The 24,514-nt window shown below is 38.7% G+C and overlaps 2 protein-coding genes across 2 annotated transcripts; both read left to right on the plus strand.

Moving 5' to 3' along the window:
• The first annotated feature begins 8,369 nt into the window (after positions 1-8,369).
• Positions 8,370-12,732, plus strand: LOC131941041 (uncharacterized). The gene is made up of 6 exons (XM_059300024.1): positions 8,370-8,570; positions 8,902-8,966; positions 9,417-9,516; positions 10,279-10,340; positions 11,311-11,418; positions 12,488-12,732. The coding sequence occupies exons 2-6, from the start codon at positions 8,902-8,904 to the stop codon at positions 12,651-12,653; spliced, it is 501 nt and encodes a 166-aa protein (XP_059156007.1). The 5' UTR covers positions 8,370-8,570; the 3' UTR covers positions 12,654-12,732.
• A 4,121-nt stretch (positions 12,733-16,853) lies between these two features.
• Positions 16,854-23,298, plus strand: LOC131941043 (uncharacterized). The gene is made up of 6 exons (XM_059300026.1): positions 16,854-16,873; positions 17,451-17,515; positions 18,171-18,270; positions 18,817-18,878; positions 20,169-20,276; positions 23,046-23,298. Exons 2-6 carry the CDS (start codon positions 17,451-17,453, stop codon positions 23,218-23,220), a joined length of 510 nt encoding a protein of 169 aa, XP_059156009.1. The 5' UTR covers positions 16,854-16,873; the 3' UTR covers positions 23,221-23,298.
• The last annotated feature ends 1,216 nt before the right edge of the window (positions 23,299-24,514 follow it).

Consider the following 24,514-nt stretch of genomic DNA (forward strand, 5'->3'; position numbering starts at 1 on the left):
TAAGGCCAAGTTTATTTTAGTGCGTGAACAGAACCTAGATCTAGTACTAGGCTAGTTAGTATCGTATGATTCTTGCTGATTAGCCCTATCTTGTTTTTTCCCCCACTTGATTACGTTTTTGTTTTAAAAATAAACTTGAATTATAATTTCTTTCTTATATTATCTTTACTCTTTCTCCCTCTCTGTTAAATTATTTTAAAAATTAATATAGGCCTAAATCCAATATAGCGTCTCGGTATGTTGAGGGAAAGGCTTAGATCCCTCCATCCCCTTCCCCACCAGTGTTTCTTTCAGACTTTTTTATCCGGGTGGGGGGGGGGCACTTAAAATTTTCAGGGGGGCGGACTAAAATTTCCGGGGGGGGGAGGTCAATATTAAAAGTATATATTTTCTGTATAAATCCCATTTCGTTCGGGGGGGGGGGGGGGGGGTGGGGGGTGGTAGACTTTCTTTGGGGAGGGGGGGGGGGGAAGAAAGATGCCTGGATGAAACTCTGTTCCCCACTCAGAGGCGAAGCTAGGGGAGGACGGGTGGGGGAGTCCCCTTAGGCGCCAACTCTAGAGGGCGCCAAACGCATGTGAAGCTCATTTAGTAGATCTACATTATTGAATGATACACCGTCGAAGTAAAGATAATAGGTTGCTACTTGACTGTACAAAATGATTTAGCTGTTCTCTAAACAGTTATTCAGCTACTGTGCGACACTAACATAAAATCGGCAACGGGACATTGACTGATAAGCGCCCCCAACCTTTCTAAACGGGATTATGGGGGGGGGGGGGGGGTCAGCAACATGAATAATTATACAAGGGAGGGGGAAAAATTTAAAAGTTCGCCCTGGGAAGGGTATCTGCTGTCGATCTGAACGCTGATTACTAAAAATCTTGGTTAGGGGCGTCAACTGCGCCCGCACGATTTGTCCCCTTCCTAAACTGTTGAAGCACATTAGCTCAGAGTTTCTTCCAGGCATCTCTTCGGGGGGGCGAAGCCCCCCCGAAAAATTTTTACCGCCCCCCCGAACGAAATGAAATTTATATAATTTATATAGAAAATATATACTTTTAACAGTGTCCGCCCCCCCGAAGAAAGTTTACCGCCCCCCCGAAGATTTCAAGTGCCCCCCCGGAGAAAAAAGTCTGGAAGAAACACTGCATTAGCTCACCCCACCCCCACACACACAACTGCTATTTTTTGTCTACTTTTTGTTAGATCATCAAATAGCCTTACAGAAATCCAGCTGACACATTGTTTTTATTTTTTTTAATTTTTTTTTTTATTCTAAGATCTAAATTCAGTACTGTAAGTGTAAGGAGAAGTGGGTTGTTGTTTTTCCATTTGCGAACACGTTTTTTTTTTTTTTATAAAGGGTAATCACAACTTTGACCTATTGAACTATTTTTAATAGGTAACTAGATAATTAATTTTCCAGGTTGCTAGACTTTGACCTCCTGATTTTAAAATTCTAATTCTCTATTGCAAAACGCGGCAGTGTTTGACCTGACCTTGGACTTAAATAAGACGGTGTTTTTCCCCCACAAAGAATTAAATTAAACCTAAATAACTAAGCTTCGCATGAGCATCGTAGCTTAATCTAGATCACAGTCCACAGTTTTAGACTGCTAAATATCTTGACGTGATGTCCTATTGTTGTTCAGTCAGTACAGCGATGAGTAATACAAGAGAGTGATGCAGGGGCGGATTAAGTTTGAGGGGGGGGGGCACCAGTTGAAATTTTATAGTGCCCCTGCGTATGCATAAAAAGCTTCTGGTTTGGACAGCAAATAAAAAAAGCTTGTCATTTAAACAATAAAAAGGTCATTAAATTTACATTAAGCAGAAGTCTGTCGGAAAATTAAATTTACTATGTAAGAGCAAATTTGAAGACTTCTAAAAATACCTCTCAACACCCCCCCCCCCCCCCACCTCCATAATCCGCCACTATCTGCCCTATGATAACCAGTATCGAAGAGGCAACTAATAAAGACTAATATCTCAAATAATGCCAGTGGCGTAGCGAGGTCGGGTGTCACCCGGTGCGGCACTTAATGGTGTCACCCCCCAGAGGCGTAGTGACCCTTCCCTTTCAAATTTTCGATTTGCACCCCCCCCCCTTCAAACTTTTCGATTTGCACCCCCCCTCATACTTTCGATTTGCACCCCCCTCAAGTTTTTCTATATATATTTTGCTATTTTTTGCCTTGGTGTCACCCCCCCCCCCCTAAATGGTGTCAGCCGGTGCGGTCCGCACCCCCCGCCCCCCCCTCCTCGATACGCCCCTGAATAATGCTACTAGGGACTTTTAATCATTTTAATCCAAAACAACTAGATCTAGATACCATATACCTAAAAATATAACTGTCCAAAACCTCAGTTCTAATAACAGATATGTAAAGCATATTTTCTTACCTTTCTTAGTAATGTAGCTGGTGAGCAAAAACGGTCGGGCATTTTTAAATTTTGGGGGCCCCAGGCCGCAGCCTTCTCAGCCTCCCCCTTAATCCGCTACTGGTTGTGATGATAAACATTCCTATAACGTTGGTTTAGTTTTAGTTTAGATATCCTTTTCTTACACATCGCGATATTATCTTCGCAGCTAGTAAGAAAATACCTACAGATAACGTCTATCTGTCGTATCTTTAGTTCACCGGCAGGCAAACAATGTGTTAACAATAGGCAGATAGTTGAAACTATGTAGATCGTGTACTTTAATGTACAGTTAATACATTTAACTTGTTTATTTTAAATCTTTCCAGTCTGGTATCCCCCCCCCCTCTCTGCATAGCCCATCTTTTCACATACCAAGGAGTTAAGCTTCACACAATCGGGATTGGTGTGTGTTATCACTTATATTCTCCATTAGAATTATCATTTATTGAATTGAAATTCATAATTTGTAAAAATCGGTGTCTCTTATCCTTTTCGGAGGTACCGAAACCCATCAGTTTCATATGCGATTTCACGGAACCCTTCTTATTAGTTCTATCGTCCGCACTGACAAATTCCGATCGTGAAACATATGATTCTAGTGTGTACCGAGATCACTGCAGTAGATGGCTAAATTTCTCCATTACACTGTGTGGTAAACATCAATATACTTAGCTGGGTGTCAACTATTTGAAAATGGTTTTGGAGTAGTTTAGAAGTTTATGTTAGTTGTTAAGGATATGATTCAGGTAGGGATCAATATGTTTAACTTGCGTAATAACTTAAATCCGCCTATTACCTGATATTGGAAAAGTATTACACACAATTAAGCATTGAAAGACCTAGTCAGCGAAGAGTCACAGGGTAGTGTTTTCTTAAGTATCATGCACACGGGAACATGGGATGTTAGGGGAACAAGGACATGGGATCGTGCGTATTCAGGAATTGTGCTCATAGGATCGTGAACAGTAGGGAATCATCCACAATGGATCGTGCACATTCATGTACTGTGCTCATTGGATCATGAGTCGAGATCGTGCACATTCAGGGATCGTGAACATTAGGGGATTATATACATGGGATGGTGTACATTCAGGTACTGTGCTTATAGATCGTGAATATTAAGGAATCCTGCGCTTTGGTTCGTGCACACTTAGGCACCATGCACATTTTAAAAGCACACAAAGTGGGTGTGGTTTGTTGTCCGAAGTTCCTACCCTCAAGTTAACATGATTGAACGAGCCATTTAACACTCACGAGTAAAACATCATAGACCAAGATTGCAAGACTATGTTTTTCCGACTCTGGGAGGTGTAAAACGTCGAGATTTGCAAAAATCTTGATTTTTTTTTTGCACGATTACAATACTTTCTCTATACTTCGTATATACGAGAAAGTAAAAAAAACACGAATCCTTCTAAACTCAAGAGCTCATTTCACATTTTGTATTGTTTCTAATCCTCACTAAAGTCACGTGATCTCATCAGTAATTCTTTAAAAGCATGAACCTTCTAACACCGGTAGAACCACGCTGTTGTGGTTTTTAAAGAGGAGATGGAAAGTTCTCCTATACATTTGTATGCAATAGTAGTGGGGTTGGGCTGAGGAAAATTTATGTAATTATATATGGAGTATAGGGTGGGTAAAAAAAACTCCATTGTGTTATATGTCTGCATAATCTCTTGGGTGGAAAAATAGCTGTAGAACATTTAGGTGATGATGAAGGGAGGGCGAGTGTGTCGCTCGAATGTTGTAAACACAAGGTAGGCAATCGTTAACGTTACACATTAGAAATATAATATCATTTTATGACTTCACTTTACTATAATGTCACTACTATAAATAAACCATCCAGGTGATGACCTACTTCAGTGGCGAGACACATGTCGTTGGCTATTTTTAGCGGACCATCAGCTGACAGGAAAAAACACAATGACGCCGCTTATGTCAGGAGACGGGTGACCCCATCACGTGACCGGTCACGTTGAGTGTTGATATCCTCACATTGACCTAGTCACAACGCTGAGGGTGGACTCTGAACTTCAGAGGTTTCCAAACTGGGAGGAGCGGGCTAGTATTAGGAGAGGGGGGATTGTTGTTAGGGGATGTCATAGGGGAGGTAAGAACTAGTGCTAGGGGAGGTAAGGACTAGTCCCAGGGGAGGTAAGGACTAGTGCTAGGGGAGGTAAGGACTAGTGCTAGGGGAGGTAAGGACTAGTGCTAGGGGAGGTACATAAGGACTAGTGCTAGGGGAGGTAAGGACTAGTCCTAGGGGAGGTAAGGACTAGTGCAAGGGGAGGTAAGGACTAGTGCTAGGGGAGGTAAGGACTAGTGCTAGGGGAGGTAAGGACTAGTGCTAGGGGAGGTACATAAGGACTAGTGCAAGGGGAGGTAAGGACTAGTGCTTGGGGAGGTAAGAACTAGTGCTAGGGGAGGTAAGGACTAGTCCCAGGGGAGGTAAGGACTAGTGCTAGGGGAGGTAAGGACTAGTGCTAGGGGAGGTACATAAGGACTAGTGCTAGGGGAGGTAAGGACTAGTCCTAGGGGAGGTAAGGACTAGTGCAAGGGGAGGTAAGGACTAGTGCTAGGGGAGGTAAGGACTAGTGCTAGGGGAGGTACATAAGGATTAGTGCTAGGGGAGGTAAGGACTAGTCCTAGGGGAGGTAAGGACTAGTCCTAGGGGAGGTAAGGACTAGTGCTAGGGGAGGTACATAAGGACTAGTCCTAGGGGAGGTAAGGACTAGTGCTAGGGAAGGTACATAAGGACTAGTGCTAGGGGAGGTAATGACTAATGCAAGTGGACTAGTGCAAGTGGAGGTAAGGACGAAAAAACATGGCCGACTTAGAACTTAGTGAAGTCATTGTACGAGGTGGGTATCTATTATTACAATAACAAATCAGGATTTGCCAAGTCAGATTAAAGTATTTAAAGCTGACCTAAGTTCGGTAATTTAAGTACTACAATATTTGATATAAGAATCAATACATCTTATATTCAATTATTGATTTGATGTTATCCAAATGGAAGACCAAGCAATTGTAAAAAAAATAAAACGTTACTGCAACAGCTGGTAAAACATGGGAAAACTGAGACTTCCGTGATGTGGGCTCGTCTGGTGTTTTATTCGACGTCAGTAGAACAACGTCATACACACCGAGATTCGGCGTAAGGCGACTTAAGGGGTAAAACCAGGGTAAGGATTTAAACTAAGGGGGCCAGGTTATGGAATTTTGGCAAGGAAAGGTATAGGCGAGACCGTTCGTTGGGTAAAGGGGGTGAGAGGGGGGGGGGGGGACGGACGGATGAGGATCACCATTGTATATGTCTATATTACATATACATGCATGCTATGTAGGCTATATACAGATGTTGCCTATATATCAGCCCCCCCCTCTCATCCACTCTACACACAGCACAAGGGAGACGACGTTACTTGCACAACTTGGCATCAGATATGTCGCAGGAGTTGCCGAAAAATAAAACCAGAGTTGGTAATCCTATCGCCTTTTAGGCTCCACTCCTGTCTAATTTCAGAGTTGTCTCTCCTAGATGGGTTGCTGTCCCCAGCTATCGAGCCTCATCTGCCCGGCGGTTCGAACTATGGACTTTGCGGGTTAGCACCCATGAGCTCTCCCTCCCTACCATGCCGACCTACTACGACTATTTATACGCCTGTAAACTTTACCCCCACCCTCCCTTAAAAAAATCTAGCTTGGGTCCCCAACCCCTAGAAAAAATACGACTCTCGCCCATGAGTTTATAGATATATTTAGGACACACCTAAGTTTGGTATCAGAGGCGTAGCGAGGGGGGGGGGGTGGGGGGGCGGGGGGGGGGGGGACATATGTCCCCGGGCGCCGACCTTAGGGGGGGGGGGGCGCCAAATTGAAAGCTTGAGAGGGGGGGTGCAAATCGAAAGTTTGAGGGGGGGGGGGTGCAAATGAAAAGTTTGAGGGGGGGGTGCAAATCGAAAATTTGCTCCCGAGGGGGGCGCCAAATTGAAAGTATGTCCCCGGGCGCCGGGAAGGATAGCTACGCCTCTGTTTGGTATTAATCTATTGTTCACAATGGCTAGTAAGCCAAGGGCGATAATCACACTATTTGCAGTTCTACAACTGGAGTCTTCAAACAATTAATCGTTACCTTATTGAAATCTAGGCGGCTCCCAAGAGCTAATTCACGAGCTAATATTTCACAAATCTTAATAAATTTTAAAGTTACTTTTCAATGGTATTGATTATTATTATTTTATACTGTCTATGTATTAGTTTAATAACTTATTAAGATCGGGAGAAGAGGCGGGGGGGGGGGGGAGGGTCACGTGATCCCTTTGTCTATTCCAACAGACACCCATGCATCGAGGAACGACCGATTTGTCCCCATTTTGTGTCCGCCTATTGATATTAATAAGGTTGTTATTGATTTTCTATCAAACATCAAGTCGACACTTGGACCTAAAATAAGGCCACATAATAATTTCAATCACCAAGGGATTTAACAATGAATAACACATTTTGAAAAAAATTGTATGAGTAGTTTCCCTTTAACTGCAGCATTGCTTGATTGATGGAATATTCAGAAGGTAAATTAAAAATACATTCTCATATTTTTCTTTTAATTTATGAAACATTTTTATAATGAAACAATTGCAAGTGTAGGCCTAAGTCCTAAAAGGATCAAATATTAAACATTTTAAGTATAAATGTTTCTGTCTTTATACGTAGAGTTATCGTGCGAAAGTGTCGGTCAAAAAACTGCAGCCACTACACTAAGCTGTAAACTGTTTTAGTGGTATCGTGCATAGGCGTAGCGACCCTTCCAGGCGCCCGGGGACAAACTTTTCTATTTGCACCCCCCCCCCTCGAGATTTTGATTTGCACCCCCCCCTCTAGATTTCCATTTGCACCCCCCTCAAACTTTCGATTTGCACCCCCCTCAACCTTTTTCCAACCCATTTTGGCGCCCCCTAAGGTCGGCGCCCGGGGACATATGTCCCCCCCCCTCCGCCCCCCCCCCCCCCTCGCTACGCTACTGGTATCGTGTTAGTTAAATGTAATTCAACCACCGGATGTTAATCTAGGTTTAATAAATTAATATGAAACCGGATGTGCGTACTAATTACCAAAATCTCGGTGAAGAATGCTGCAACAACATCTGTATACCTGTAATACAGCCAAAAAATGTCAGCTACTCTACCGAAACAAAATGGACGATTTTAATAGTGAAGGAACACAATAGTATAATAACTCTTGGTGCTAGGTTTAAAATCTGCAAACGTATACTAATTTGATGTTTTAGTAAAAAAAATAATTCAGTAGTTCTATTATATTTATAGAATCACTAACAAAGAAAATAAATAAAAATTATTTTTTTGTCTAAGGGGTCATCATTAAGGAAGTCACGTGTCACATATCGTCACAAAAATATAGAATCCACCCATAAATAACGTCACAGTCACACTGCAGCCTACCAACCCCTCAAAACGACAATATTTTTTTAAATTTGCTGTGCTCGGTCAGCATTGAGCATAATTATGTTTTTTTTTTAATTTAAAAAAAGGTCTTTTAAAAACTCGAAATAACGGTTAAATGCAAAATGTGTCGTCACATTTACTGACCCTCTGATCCGATCCTCCCACCCTCCACACCTCCTCACATATAGTCGCAAAAGTTTTAACCCTTCCCCCCCCACCCCTTGGAGTGTGTCATAAGACCCCCTTATTCTAGACTGCGAAAAGACATGTGATATCACCACCCCCCTTCTCATTATACACCTACTCATACCCTCATGAACACAAGCCTACGCACATACATACATCCCCCTTAATCCCAACAACCCCCCCCCCCCTAAATCCCAGCTATTCCCCTAATAAGGTCACAAAAACAAGTCAGTGACATCTGTTATCCTTGTCACCTTTTAGCACGAACAAATGGGGTACAACCACAACAATAGGATGCAGGTGTAGGTAGTTCTGGTGAAACTCGCGAAAACATTGTTCTGACGGATGCTGAAAAAAACAACATAAAACGCCCAAACTCTACCCACTACGCTCACTTGATGCATACAGCAAACTAGCCGTTAGTAATTATTGCATACACAAAACTAGCTGTTAGCACTCAACTACCTCAAAGTGTTTAAGTTTAAGGTAAACATATTTTTTAATTAAACAAATATTTAAACATTTTTTTCTTTGTAAAATAAGACAGCTGTTTCGGACAAACTTAAAGTTAAAAAATAAATTCAACTAAATTTATTATTAAAAATAATGCATTACTGTCTTCATTATTATCATTTTTTTAATGACAAAATTATTATTTATTATTTTTATTAGTAGCACTAGTATTTTATTACCTCCTAATTATTATTTAGACCCAAGCTTACATGTTAAAATGTTTATGGCCTAGGCATTATTTTCACAGCTACAAAGTGTTAAGATAATAGTTGTAAGTTAATCCTTGAGATTAATGTTTTCTCAGATGGCTTTCATTGCCTCATGTGTTGGATTTGCGGTGCTCCTGGCTCTATCGTTAGCCAGCACGACGTAAGTATTTCATGTTTTTAGTCTAATATTTATTGTCAAATATCTACATAGACTGCCCTTTGAAAGTCAGTTTTTTTTTCTACTAGATTTACTAAAAAATTTATATAGTTTTTTACGCGAGGTTGATTCATTCGTTTCGTTAAGAAGTTCCGACTTTTTACTTTCTTTATATTCTAATCGTGCTGGTAAGACTTCAAGCAAGTGAAATGTTGGATTGCCAGTGCTCATTGGAGCCAAACGCCCCCCTCCAAATTAAAGCTGGGTACTCACTGGAGCTGAGTGGGCTCAAAGTTGTCTTTAAGTAGTCGGGTTTACTTCTATAAAGTTGACCGCTAATGTGTGTGATGTCAACTTCAATCCTCGATAAATTCCACGTAACACTTATATAACACAGTGCGATGTGCGTAAAATCTCCTAATGGCTTTAGTCTAATTAGCTCATTAATTTCAGACAACCCACGACATCAGAGGAAGACAAAATCTACGAACTTTACGCCGAGTTGTTTAAAACGGAAGACGAAATTCAAAGCAGGGTTAATGAGAGCTTTCAGGTAAAAAATGTTTTTTTATTCTAACAGTGTGACACAAAAAATATATAAACAGCCTAGTACTTAACGTAAATGATGTTCTGTTTTTTTCAGTCTTATTGTCAGTACTTTTAAACATAAGGCGCATAACCAGTTGACACGTATACTTAATTGCGTTGGAGGGGATCGCATCCAACACTAAAATTAAGAACGAAGAAAAAGAAGAAGAATCTATGTATATATAAACATCTTGCCTGTAAAAAAAATTTAAGTGGCGAACATTTAACCGAAAGAAAAACATCCCAAGAAGCCAATATCCGGAAAAAAAAGCAAGCCACAAATATTGAAACAACGGCCATTTCGATACGCCCCATTAAGCGGTGGAGCACCGAATTTAGCTTGATTTCTCATGTATTATTTTTCTTTTTTAGATTAAAAAAATTTCTTTCCATACATTAGCATCTTATCAAAAGGCAATAAACTTTATTTTATTAAAGTAAACTTACTTAATTAAAGCCCTTCGTTAAAAAATATGAAACAAGAACAAAACAAGATTATACAAAAAGAAAACATTTCTGCCTCATTTAAGATGTCGCAAAAAATTAATCTTCCATAATGTAGGTTTTTTTTTATGGAGAAGAAATGGACAATACATGACAACACTACCTTGGTTGACACATTGTACACAGGTGTTTCGGTATAATTGACAGTTTGTGTGTTCTTTTGACTGAACTTGTAAACTTAATTGGTGGTATGGCTAACAGCAATTCTACAATACTTCTGCAGATTTGGCCGCCATTGTATGACGTAATGAGACCTACAGTCGAGGAACACGGGTGTTGCATGTCGTAAGTAACTCACCTGTGTTGTGGTGTGATGTAACTCACCTGTGTTGCGTCTTGTAACTCACCTGTATTGTGTCTTGTAACTCACCTTTGTCGTGTCTTGTAACTCACCTTTGTCGTGTCTTGTAACTCAACTTTGTCGTGTCTTGTATCTCAACTTTGTCGTGTCTTGTAACTCACCTTTGTCGTGTCTTGTAACTCACCTTTGTCGTGTCTTGTAACTCACCTTTGTCGTGTCTTGTAACTCAACTTTGTCGTGTCTTGTATCTCAACTTTGTCGTATCTTGTAACTCACCTTTGTCGTGTCTTGTAACTCACCTTTGTCGTGTCTTGTAACTCACCTTTGTCGTGTCTTGTAACTCACCTTTGTCGTGTCTTGTAACTCACCTTTGTCGTGTCTTGTAACTCACCTTTGTCGTGTCTTGTAACTCACCTTTGTCGTGTTTCGTACTCACCTGTGCTGTGTGTTGTAACTCACCTTTGTCGTGTCTTGTATCTCACCTTTGTCGTGTCTTGTAACTCACCTTTGTCGTGTCTTATAAGTCACCTTTGTCGTGTCTTGTATCTCACCTTTGTCGTGTCTTGTATCTCACCTTTGTGGTAAGTTGTAACTCAACTGTTGTTGTGACTTAAGTAACTAAAACCTTTATTGTGTTGGTCGTTTGACTGCTTACTCGATAATCTCGAGTTCAGATCTGGGTCCGGACTTAAGTTCTCATGACTTCCTTCAGTCCACCCAGCTCTAATGGGTACCTGACTAACGTTGGGGAAAGTAAAGGCAGCTGTGCATAGTGCTGATCATATGCCGGGGTCAAGAAATGTAAGAAAAATCTACATCATCTGCCCTAAAAAGAGTTAGACTCTATATGGGAGCTTTACCTTTAACACCTGTATTTTATGAACTAAGTCAATCACAAAGTATCTTGTCTAGTTAATGACGAGTCACCTAATTAGTAAAAATGTGCTTGATCAGGTCAGTAAATTACACGGTGTTTGATGAGCTACTGGACGAGAAGAACGAACTGGTCACCTTGGTGGGACTGAAGGACAGGAAACAGTGGTTCGTCCATCAGATATGCAGGTAATGTAGGGTTATGGTTAGGTCAAAACTTGGTTAGGGTTAGGTTAGGTCTACTCTTAGTTAGGGTTAGGGCAGGGGTCTCCAAACTTTTCAGTCCGAGGGCCGCATTAACTATCAAATTTCAGTTCAGGGGCCAGATTCTTCCAGGCATGTCTTTGATTTTTCTGGGCAAAGTTCCTCAGCAATCAACGACAAACGATTTTTTCTTGGACAAAAAGATCTTCGCGGGCCGGATGAGAGGACTTCGCGGGCCGCATCCGGCCCGCGGGCCGTAGTTTGGAGACCCCTGGGTTAGGGTTAGGTTAGGTCTACTCTTGGTTAGGTTTATGTTAGGTGAAAACTTGGTTAGGCTTAGGGTTAGGTTAGGTCTACTTTTGGTAAGAGTTAGGGTTAGGTTGGGTATACTATTCGTTAGGGTTAGTCTATACTGAAGTGATTTATCTAATAGAGGGTTTAGTTTTCTCTTGATCTGTTGCCTTAATAACTCAATTATTAACTCGAAATTCTCGAGTTCGGATTGTGTGTAAGTTTGTTGGATGTTCCTGAGTCCACCCAGCTCTAATGGGTACCCGGCTCGAGTCCGGGAAAGTAAAGGTGGGTGGGGCATAGTGCTTGCCACACAAACTCATCAAGTTCTAATTAAGAGAAATTAAGAGAAACAGATGAGCTCTACTTCATCTGCATCTTCTTCTGAGAGGGAATTTAAATTTCTACTTAACGTTTTAAAACGTTTATGTTATTAGCAATTATTCTAATTGGGTTACGGCTTTGATATAGTGCTATTTTTAGAATTCGTTTTTTTTTTTAAAAATCTCATTATAAGTTAAGTTACGCGGATTAGGGCGGTTTTTTTTGTCTTATTTTTTTAGAGCTGGGTTTAGTATTCAATGCTTGCAATTTTAGGTTTCAGAGGACAGGGTTAATGCTAATCTAAAGTTCGATTTTTGTTTTAAAATTACTTTTTTGACTAATGTCACGTCTTAGAGTTAGGCACAGAGTTATGTTACATCCAGAATGTACACTAAAGATCTTATCGACACGTCAACTGTTTGATATTTTTCCTCCTCAGCCAATCGGATAATTGCACCTGCACGTGCACATGCGCAACGGTGACGCAGACGACCGCGGCTCTCGTCTGCCAGAAAGGCCACAACTGCACCGAACCAACTCTGGCATCTGTTTCCCTCCAGATCGTCAAATTCCCTGGTTTCTGCCAATGCTTTAACAATGTGTGATTCTTTTTAAAAAAATTTAAAAAATTAAAAAGGAATTGTGAAATAGAATCGAATCAAAACATTTGTAAATAAAATAAAAATTAGAAAATTTAAATTTGTTGAATTTTTATCTCCATTCACGATCATTATGTGTGTTTGTTTGTCTATTTATTCATATGTACTTCTGTATGTCTATTCAGATATAACGATATTAACTCTAACCTAAAAATATACAATATATTTGTAATGAGAGCTATCGATGTTTGGGTGTGGATGGGGATAAACTTTTTTTAAAGTCATGTGTGTGTATGTGTGGGTGTATGTGGGGTGGGGGGGGGGGGGGCTCTGGTTTGTTGTGATGATTGAAGGGGTAGGAGTAAAAATCGGCATAAAAGGCGTCACGTCATAGTATATGGAGGATTATTTTGTATTTCTTTTTTAAATTACTGATACTATTATTGTTATTTCTCTCCCCGCCCCCCCCCCCCCCTTCCGGCCAAATTATTAACACAATTATACTACTTTACACTACCATATTTGTAGATATTGCCTGCATGTCTTGTTTTACAAGACGATTAACCTATATCTATTAAACATGAATTCCTGACGAAAATCAAAAATATGGCACCAGAAATGACAAAGGACATCAATAAGGGGACATAAAAAGCAAAATATAACACAAACAACGAACAACTTCAAACACACAAGACACAAAAAACCAAAAGAACCAGCAGAAAGAAACAACATTTTCAAACAACAACTTTATATTATTAAGAAAAAATCGAAAAGAAAACATACTAATCAAGATAAATAAAAAGAGAAAGGAAGTAATGAAAAACAATACAAAAAGAAAATTATATTAATTTATTTTCGATAGGATAATGTTACTTGATTTGATAATATGTTGTTGACTGGTTAGTCATTAAATTTCTTAATACTTAATTGAAAAAAAAAGAATAGTATGGAACAGAAAAAGAGTTGCACACTAAACGAACTTAAACAATGTATACATGGTATATATAAATATATAAATATATATATACGAGCCGACCCGCAGCGTATCATACGCCGCTATTTAGTTGTTTTATTTTCTACTTTTCAGTAATTCATAATTTGTAAATTCGACAGTACCAATGATGCCACTGAAAATATTTGCTTTAAAACACTAACCCCCCCCCCCCTTTCCCCTAACCCCGACCGTACACCCCCCCCCCCCCCCCCCCCGTGAAAGCAGCCTCCTCTTAGTTATTTCTTAGTTACCTCCTGTAGGTTTAAAATCGAACTAAATTATCTGCCCTTAATAGAAACCCGGCTGTACGGCTCTACAATTTGTAAACATTTAGCTTTGTAAAAATTTAGAGTGAACACCGCTCACCAGACAATGTTGGGGTGGGGTGGGGGTGGTAGTGATAGTGATAGAGACAAAGAGAGGGGACTGTAAGGAGCGCTTGCAGCTTGTTTTCTAACTGATTCCAGAAGAGAATTATATATATATATACGAGCCGACCCGCAGCGTATCATACGCCGCTATTTAGTTCTTTTATTTTCTACTTTTCAGTAATTCATAATTTGTGAATTCGACAGTACCAATGCTGCCACTGAAAATATTTGCTTTAAAACACTAACCCCCCCCCCTTTCCCCTAACCCTACACCCCCCCCCCTTCCCCCCCCCCCCCCCCCGTGAAAGCAGCCTCCTCTTAGTTATTTCTTAGTTACCTCCTGTAAGTTTAAAATCGAACTAAATTATGTGCCCCTAATAAAAACCCGGATCTATGATTTGTAAACATTTAGAGTGAACACAACTCACCAGACAATGTGGGGATGGGGTGGGGGTGGTAGTGACAGTGATAGAGAGAAAGAGAGGGGAATGCAAGGAGGCGCTTGCAGCTTGTTTTCTAACGGCTCCCAGAAGAGAATTATATATATATATATATATATATATATATATATATATATATATATATATATATATATATATATATATATATATATATATATATATATTCATTTTAGCTTGATTACAATGCATCATTTATACTCCGTATACAATAAAGTGGTGAGGTGTAAAAAGGCGAAAACTTGAATTCTCATTTAAAATTTTGTGCAAGATTACAATACTTTCTTAAATACTCTGTTACGAGAAAGTAAAAATCTGTTGTATGATTGAAAATGAGTTTTTTTTTTTAAGGAAATGTTTAAGGGGGAAAATACTATTGGCGATTTTTATTGCTAGGTTTAGGGTTAGAGCTTGGACTAAGGCCAAAGGTGAGGTTACAATGTCTTTGGTCACGTTGACTCTTTTTGGCCATATTTTGGACCCACCGAAAGTGTGGTTGGGCCACTTAGAGTCTAGTTTGGCCCAGTGTGGTTGGGCCACGTGTAGTCTAGTTGGGCCCAGTGTGGTTGAGCCACGTGTGGTCTATTTGGGCCCAGTGTGGTTGAGCCACGTGTGGTCTATTTGGGCCCAGTGTGGTTGGCCACGTGTTGTCTAGTTGGGCCCAGTGTGATTGGCCACGTGTTGTCTAGTTGGGCCTAGTGTGGTTGAGCCACATAGTCTATTTGGACCAATTGTGATTGAGCCACGCATAACCTATTTTGGCCCACCTGAATTGTGGTTGAGCCAAGAATAGCCTACTTGGAATAAAGGTACCATTGTGTATTTTTATGTATGCATGTCATGTGCCGACCTCTAATCCTCTCATTATGCGAGCCAGTGTTTTCAAAGATGTCAAGGTCACCGCTTTTTCACGCACGCGTCTATTTTTAGACACAACTACCTGCCCAACAACAATTAATCGAGGACATTTTTGGTGAGGTGTTTTGCTTTTCTCGCTGTTTCTTAGACAAGCAACCGGATGTAGATCCATGTTAAGAAATGAAACCGGATATATTCAATCGAACGCAAGAGGAAATGATTACAAACGATACAAATGTAGTAACAGTTCTTTTAGCGTACCAATTTAAACAATGGTTCTCAAGGCTATTTTACATCATCTGGCAAGGATGTGGGGAAAAATATTTTAGATTTGTTTTTGAGAGGGTTTATTAATTCAGTATTTGAAAATGCCATTTTAATAGACTGTTCTTAAAAGGTTAATTATGCCTACCTAGGGGTGTCCGTTTGCAAAAAGTATATTTAAAAATAATAGCTATACCTACCTACAGTTGAAAACAGGCCTTTAATCCTAACCATAGCCTGAACCCAACCAAGCCCTAACACCATGAACTTATATAATCAGACTATATAACTTCTCCATTATTATTAGTGTGAAGAAAAAAATTCTATTCTCCTATATTTTCCCATTCCTAATACCGACAAGCAGCAACTTGTAAATACCTGGAAGGTATAATCAGATTTCTGTAGAGAAATTTATAGTAGGGTTTACGTGCAGATTATATCAGTTTATAACTGAAAATTATATCAGTCAGTAGCTGCACATAATATCAGCATGTACCTGCATAGTATGAAGAGCATATACCTGCTAATTATATTAGCAAATACTTGTAAAGTATAATGAGAATGTACCTGCTAATTATAACAGAAAATACATGTACCTGCATAGTATAATGAGCATTTTATTGCAAGCAAAATATATTAGAAAGTACATGTATCTGCACAGTATAATGAGCATATACCTGCAAATTATATTAGAAAATACACGTACCTGCTTAGTATAATGAGCATGTACCTGCAAATTATATTAGAAAATACATGTAACTGCATAGTACAATGAGCATATATCTGCAATTTATAACAGAAAATACATGTATCTGCACAGTATAATGAGCATATACCAGCAAATTATATTAGAAAATTCATGTACCTGCATAGTATAATGAGCATGTAAAGTATAATCAGCATATACTTGCACCCTTCCTGACGTCACACCAGGATTCCTTTCGGTGTTCAGTGGGGTGGGGGTCGTCCACCACTGCCTGACCCCCACCATTTCTCACTCTAGCCCCACCCTACCTAGCTTATCCCCCCCCCCACCCCACCACTTCCACACACTAATACCTTGTCTGTCCTGGTCGCCGTCCAATAGCCTTCACCTTCCTTGACACACTTTCACGGGAGCAATACACACACAAAAGAAAATAAAACAAGGATATAAACCTATAAACTTAAAGAAGGTCAATGCTATGTTTTGCTTTCGTTGATCTTCTAGAGCTATACGACATTCAACATTTAAAAATATGTTCTAGGAAAATATGAGCAACACCCGGAGGTATAGAAAAGGTATAAAACACTCGCAGTCTTCTCTTGTAAATAGAAGACCTGAATTAACATTACGTCACATCGTAAGGTGATATTTTTTTAAAATTAGGGTATTTATTTTTATTTGTACATAAAAAGGTTTGTTATTAGCAATATTTAAAACTTTAGAAAGCTGGTGTTTTGTCTATAATGTCAAGAGGTGCTTTTGAATATTTTTATTGTTGTAAATATTTATCTCGTTATTGTTTTTATTAATGTATAATTGTAGTCAATCTAAAGAAGTTCGCTAGAAAAAGTTACTATTTTTAAAATGTGTTTTTTTTTCAATATTTATCTCTAAAACATTAGTTTTAGGACGGTAGATCACCCAACTGTTACTTCTTGAGATTTTCGTTCGGTTCCGGAGGGGGGGGGGTGTCGAGTTTGTATAAGTCCATTCCGCTTTGATAGGAACCTGACTTGGGGAAAATAAACAGGGCTGGACATAATGCTGACCGATCAATCTCTTCATAATCATATGTCAAGGCCACTAAACAGATGCGCCGATACCATATACACGTCAATGTGTACTTGAAACAAATTTAATAATTACTTTCAGATGACTCTGATCTACATCTGTCTGGTGCTTTCCGTGCTTGTGGGCGCATCATTGTGCAAAACCACGTAAGTGATATAACATAAGTAATTATTTAGCTAATTAATCCATAAGATTGACAAAGTTAAGATTTTATTCTCAGATTATTTACAATTATTTCTTATTTTCTAAACGATTAGCATAGTCTGTCGACAAAAGGTGTATTTTTTAAAAATTAAATAAAACATAAAAATCATTCTCTTCCTTTTGCCGGTAACTCTTCTTGACATGTTCATTGTTCGGTATTTCTTTGGTTTTTCCCCTTTGGAGTTTCAAACTTACTAAATTTGGCACTTATAGAGCTACAGCATGGAACATTAGTAACAACTAAGGAATTGTCTTAGTTTATTAAAGGGACATAATACAGATTTACCTCACTAGCCCTACATACAGGGCCCGTGGAGTTGGTTAAATCGTCGTGTCAAAGCGAATATTTGTAGATAAAACTACACGCACTACCATATACATACAAATAAACACGCACACATACACAATACACATCTATATAAAATGTGTCGTGATGTCAACTTATTATGGTCTGCGTTGAATGTTAGCCCTTACAACACTAACCATTTTATCGTTGCCAAAGTGTTTATTTTTTCTCTCACCCAAAACACAACATGTGTCACCACACCATATTTCACCAGTTCATTAGCATAATTAACTAATTAATTTGAATTTCAGGCAACCCACAACAGCAGACGAAGAAAAAATCTACGAACTCTACGCTGAACTTTTTAAAACGGAAGAAGAAATTCAAAACTTAGTGAATCAGAGTTTTGAGGTAAACGACATGATTTTCGTTGTTTTCATCATCATACCAGCGTACCCGTCGCGATTGCTGCGGTGTAGTTCTACGCACAGATAGACGCAACCTTTTATAAGAGATTCATCTACGCGTTACTAATCATGTATTTTTAGACGCGTGACCTTGTTTTCTAAAACTGAATTATTTAAACGTAAACAACCCCAGCGCTAAATAGTTTTTCTTGGATCATAATTGCTGGGGCGCGGGTTTTGTCCAGACTTTCTAGGCCATAAAACGTAGAAATTTGTAAAAATCTATATTTAGATTTTTTCATGATTACAATGTGTTCTTTATATTCCGTATTCAATACGGTGAGAAGGTTATTTATTTTTAAATTACATAAGGAATCAAATAAATAAGATTGATACACTTGAAGGATATTTTATCAAACCTGTTTGCATTAATATGCACAATGCAATCAAATCACGTTTTTGGCTACACATTATGAAAACTCATCTCAATGTCATCTCGCTACTGTTGAATCAGAACGCATCTTTTGACCTTGACCTTGACCTTCTGCAGATATGGCCGCCCGTGAGTGGCAGAGAGGCGTCCCGTATCCAGCACCATGCATGTTGCACGTCGTGAGTACATCAAGCTTTTAAGTAGCAACTGGCCCCCACAGATATCGCATGACTAGTTTCTGTCAGAAACGCTCAGAAAAACGATTTGTTTCTGAAAAGGGGAGAGAAACTATATGTTTTGTTTCTGTAACGGACACAAAAAAAATGTTTTATTTTTCATTAACGGACAGAAAAACTATATGTTTTTGTTTCCGTAATGGACACAAAAACTATATATGTTGTTTTAAAATGTGCACAAAAGCTATATGTTTTGTTTCATTGACGGACACAAAAACTATATTTTATTTATGTAACAGACACAAAAACTATACGTTTTCTGTAACGGACACAAGAACTACATATTTTGATTCTGTAAGGACACAAAAACTATGTTTTATTTCTGTATTAAACTATGTTTTGTTTCTGTATTCTATACAAAAACTATACATGTTTTTTCTCTAACTGACACAAAAACTATGTTTTGTTTCTGTATTTAAACTATGTTTTGTTTCTGTATTCTATACAAAAACTATACATGTTTTTTCTCTAACTGACACAAAAACTATGTTTTATTTCTGTATTAAACTATGTTTTGTTTCTGTATTCTATACAAAAACTATACATGTTTTTTCTCTAACTGACACAAAAACTATGTTTTGTTTCTGTAAGTTAACTACATAAAACCACATGCGTCAAAGTTTCCAATGTTCTTTTGGTCATTTTCTTTTTAGATAAAGTAAAAGTAAAATGTAAAATTTGAGATAAGGGTCATCCATATATGACGTCACGCTTTTTTGGGACGATTTTTACAACCCCCCCTCCCCCCCCCCCCCCGTCACACATCTTCACAAAAAGCCAGACCCCCCTAAAATGACGTTACACCTCAGCCTCCACCCCCCCCCCCTCAAAATTGCAGTTGGACTTTTTTTTAAAACATCGATATTTTCCCAAAATCTTGTCTGAACTCTGTCAAAATAGAGTATTTTAATCAATTCCTATTACAATGTATTAAAACAGTTTTCTAAAACGCGAAATAAAGGTTAAAATTTGTTTTCTACCATTGCTTTTCTATAATGCAAAAGTGTGACGTTGCACAATCTGAACCCCCCCCACCCCGCCCCCCCCCCTCCACACCGTCACAAAATAACGGACCCCACTTCCCCTACGAATGTGACGTCATTTACGGACGACCCCATAGCCCAAATGTAATTATTACAGTTAATTTACTACCTAAAGGATTTTGAGCTTTAGAGTTGAAAATTTAGCTCCTGCATTCTAGAGATGACTGAAACGTTATTGTGTTTTTAATAGTACAGTAGATTACACTGCGTATAGTCAACTGCCTGACATCAACAACGAACAAGTGGATCTGATTGTACTAAAGGGAAGGAAACAATATTTCCTACATGAAAAATGCAGGTACGTCTGACAAGCTTTTGTACGGTTCGTGCTGACGCTAAATCTGCAGAAATGTGACTGTTAATGTAGTTGTATTAGGGTTATGGTAAGGTTCTTGCTTAGCTTAGATCTGCAGAAATGTGTTAATGTAGTAGTATTAGGGTTATGGTAAGGTTCTTGCTTAGCTTAGATCTGCAGAAATGTGTTAATGTAGCAGTATTAGGGTTATGGTAAGGTTCTTGCTTAGCTTAGATCTGCAGAAATGTGTTAATGTAGCAGTATTAGGGTTATGGTAAGGTTCTTGCTTAGCTTAGATCTGCAGAAATGTGTTAATGTAGTAGTATTAGGGTTATGGTAAGGTTCTTGCTTAGCTTAGATCTGCAGAAATGTGTTAATGTAGTTGTATTAGGGTTATGGTAAGGTTCTTGCTTAGCTTAGATCTGCAGAAATGTGTTAATGTAGTAGTATTAGGGTTATGGTAAGGTTCTTGCTTAGCTTAGATCTGCAGAAATGTGTTAATGTAGTTGTATTATGGTTATGGTAAGGTTCTTGCGTAGCTTAGATCTGCAGAAATGTGTTAATGTAGTTGTATTAGGGTTATGGTAAGGTTCTTGCTTAGCTTAGATCTGCAGAAATGTGTTAATGTAGCAGTATTAGGGTTATGGTAAGGTTCTTGCTTAGCTTAGATCTGCAGAAATGTGTTAATGTAGCAGTATTAGGGTTATGGTAAGGTTCTTGCTTAGCTTAGATCTGCAGAAATGTGTTAATGTAGTAGTATTAGGGTTATGGTAAGGTTCTTGCTTAGCTTAGATCTGCAGAAATGTGTTAATGTAGTTGTATTAGGGTTATGGTAAGGTTCTTGCTTAGCTTAGATCTGCAGAAATGTGTTAATGTAGTAGTATTAGGGTTATGGTAAGGTTCTTGCTTAGCTTAGATCTGCAGAAATGTGTTAATGTAGTTGTATTATGGTTATGGTAAGGTTCTTGCGTAGCTTAGATCTGCAGAAATGTGTTAATGTAGTTGTATTAGGGTTATGGTAAGGTTCTTGCTTAGCTTAGATCTGCAGAAATGTGTTAATGTAGTTGTATTAGGGTTATGGTAAGGTTCTTTCTTAGCTTAGATCTGCAGAAATGTGACTGTTAATGTAGTTGTATTAGGGTTATGGTAAGGTTCTTGCTTAGCTTAGATCTGCAGAAATGCGTGTGTTAATGTAGTTGTATTAGGGTTATGGTAAGGTTCTTGCTTAGCTTAGATCTGCAGAAATGTGTTAATGTAGTTGTATTAGGGTTATGGTAAGTTTCTTGCTTAGCTTAGATCTGTTGAAATGTGTGTGTTAATGTAGTTGTATTAGGGTTATGGTAAGGTTCTTGCTTAGCTTAGATCTGCAGAAATGTGACTGTTAATGTAGTTGTATTAGGGTTATGGTAAGGTTCTTGCTTAGCTTAAATCTGCAGAAATGTGACTGTTGATGTAGTTGTATTAGGGTTATGGTAAGGTTCTTACTTAGCTTAGATCTGCAGAAATGTGACTGTTAATGTAGTTGTATTAGGGTTATGGTAAGGTTCTTGCTTAGCTTAGATCTGTTGAAATGTGTGTGTTAATGTAGTTGTATTAGGGTTATGGTAAGGTTCTTGCTTAGCTTAGATCTGTTGAAATGTGTGTGTTAATGTAGTTGTATTAGGGTTATGGTAAGTTTCTTGCTTAGCTTAGATCTGCAGAAATGTGTGTGTTAATGTAGTTGTATTAGGGTTATGGTAAGGTTCTTGCTTAGCTTAGATCTGCAGAAATGTGACTGTTAATGTAGTTGCATTAGGGTTATGGTAAGGTTCTTGCTTAGCTTAGATCTGTTGAAATGTGTGTGTTAATGTAGTTGTATTAGGGTTATGGTAAGGTTCTTGCTTAGCTTAGATCTGTTGAAATGTGTGTGTTAATGTAGTTGTATTAGGGTTATGGTAAGTTTCTTGCTTAGCTTAGATCTGCAGAAATGTGTGTGTTAATGTAGTTGTATTAGGGTTATGGTAAGGTTCTTGCTTAGCTTAGATCTGCAGAAATGTGACTGTTAATGTAGTTGTATTAGGGTTATGGTAAGGTTCTTGCTTAGCTTAGATCTGCAGAAATGTGACTGTTAATGTAGTTGTATTAGGGTTATGGTAAGGTTCTTGCTTAGCTTAGATCTGCAGAAATGTGACTGTTAATGTAGTTGTATTAGGGTTATGGTAAGGTTCTTGCTTAGCTTAGATCTGCAGAAATGTGTGTGTTAATGTAGTTGTATTAGGGTTATGGTAAGGTTCTTGCTTAGCTTAGATCTGCAGAAATGTGACTGTTAATATAGTTGTATTAGGGTTATGGTAAGGTTCTTGCTTAGCTTAGATCTGCAGAAATGTGACTGTTAATGTAGTTGTATTAGGGTTATGGTAAGGTTCTTGCTTAGCTAAGATCTGTAGAAATATGTGTTAATGTAGTTGTATTAGGGTTATGGTAAGGTTCTTGCTTAGCTAAGATCTGTAGAAATATGTGTTAATGTAGTTGTATTAGGGTTATGGTAAGGTTCTTGCTTAGCTAAGATCTGTAGAAATATGTGTTAATGTAGTAGTATTAGGGTTATGGTAAGGTTCTTGCGTAGCTTAGATCTCCAGAAAGACTTGTGTTAAAATTAGGTTTGATACTCAAACCGACATTTTCAAGAAGAAGAAAAAATGAAGAAAAAAGGCTTAAACTCATCTTAAACAAGATTCTCATCACGTGTAAGTTAATTTACCTTTTTTTAAATTTATTTATTTTTATCCTCAGCCAAGTTAACGATTGCACATGCGCGTGCACATGCAAATTAATAACACAGCTAGCGACAGCTCTCGTCTGCAAAAAACATCACAACTGTACCCCACCAAAACTAGAATCTGTCCAGTTTCAATTCGTGAAATTTCCAAGTTTTTGTCGTTGTTTGAACATTGGAAGCCCCAGTTAAATAATCAGTTGATTAATATTTAATTAAAAATCAAGAAATTTGTATAATTGGTTCTTATAAAGTCATAACATTACATTATATTATATTGTTGTTGTTTTTTGTAGTTATTCGAGTTAAGACTAGGGTCAAGGATTAGGTCAGGGTTAAAGGTTAGAATCGTGGTTATGGTAATGGCTAGTGCTAAGACTCGGGCAAGGCTAAGTAACCAATCTATCTATATATATAATTCTCTTCTGGGAGCCGCTAGAAAACAAGCTGCAAACGCGCCTATAAAACAAGCTGTAAACGCGCTCCCTACCTCCCCACCCCTACATGGTTTTAGTGAGCTGTGTTCACTCTAAATGTTTACAAGCAGAACCAACGATTTTAAACGTAGGGGGGGCGGGGGGGGGGGGGGGAAGGAAGGGTGGGGGGGGTTATGGTCCTTAACGAGATACTTATAGTGTTTTAAAGAAATATTTTCAGTGTCAGCGTTGGTACTGTCGAATTCACAAATTATGAATTACTGAAAATTAGAAACAACTAAATAGCGGCGTATGTTATGCCGCGGGCCGGCTCGTATATATAATTCTCTTCTGGGAGACGTTACAAAACAAGCTGCAAGCGCGCCTTGCAGTCCCCTCTCTTCCTCTCTATCACTACCACCCCACCCCTACATGGTCTGGTGAGCTGTGGTTCACTCTAAATGTTTACATTCGTGGAGCTGGGTTTAGTGACGGCTATTAGGGGCAGATAATTTAGTTTCAAACGATTTTAAACTTAGAGGAGGTAACTAAGAGGAGGCTGCTTTCACGGGGGGGGGGGGGTGTATAGGGTAAGGGTTGGGGGAAAGGGGGGGGGGGTAGTGTTTTAAAGCAAATATTTTCAGTGGCAGCATTGGTACTGTCGAATTCACAAATTATGAATTACCGAAAAGTAGAAAATAAATGAACTAAATAGCGGCTTTACGCCGCGGGTCGGCTCGTTCTCTACAATAGCTCATGTTAATATCTTAATAAGTACCATATATTTTCTTCGGCTGGATGACTAGACGGCTTAATTACTTTAATTGGTAATCTGTGTGTGTTTTTTCACTGCACCTGTGTCGAAAAACGTGCATAAAAAGTACTCACACTGTAACCAGTCAAACATAAAAATATTTTATTAGAACAATGTCACATTAGTGACTTTTAAAAAATGATAATTGTTGCTTATTTTGCTGCGGTCTGAATATAATACTGTATGATTCTTATAATCCAATATTACTGCTTGCTTTAATAGGGTACAATTCTTATAACTATAATTAAATATCTTG

This window comes from Physella acuta, unplaced genomic scaffold (genome assembly GCF_028476545.2).
Source record: "Physella acuta isolate Inbredline_101_S28 unplaced genomic scaffold, ASM2847654v3 ptg000342l, whole genome shotgun sequence".
Classification (NCBI taxonomy): domain Eukaryota; kingdom Metazoa; phylum Mollusca; class Gastropoda; family Physidae; genus Physella; species Physella acuta.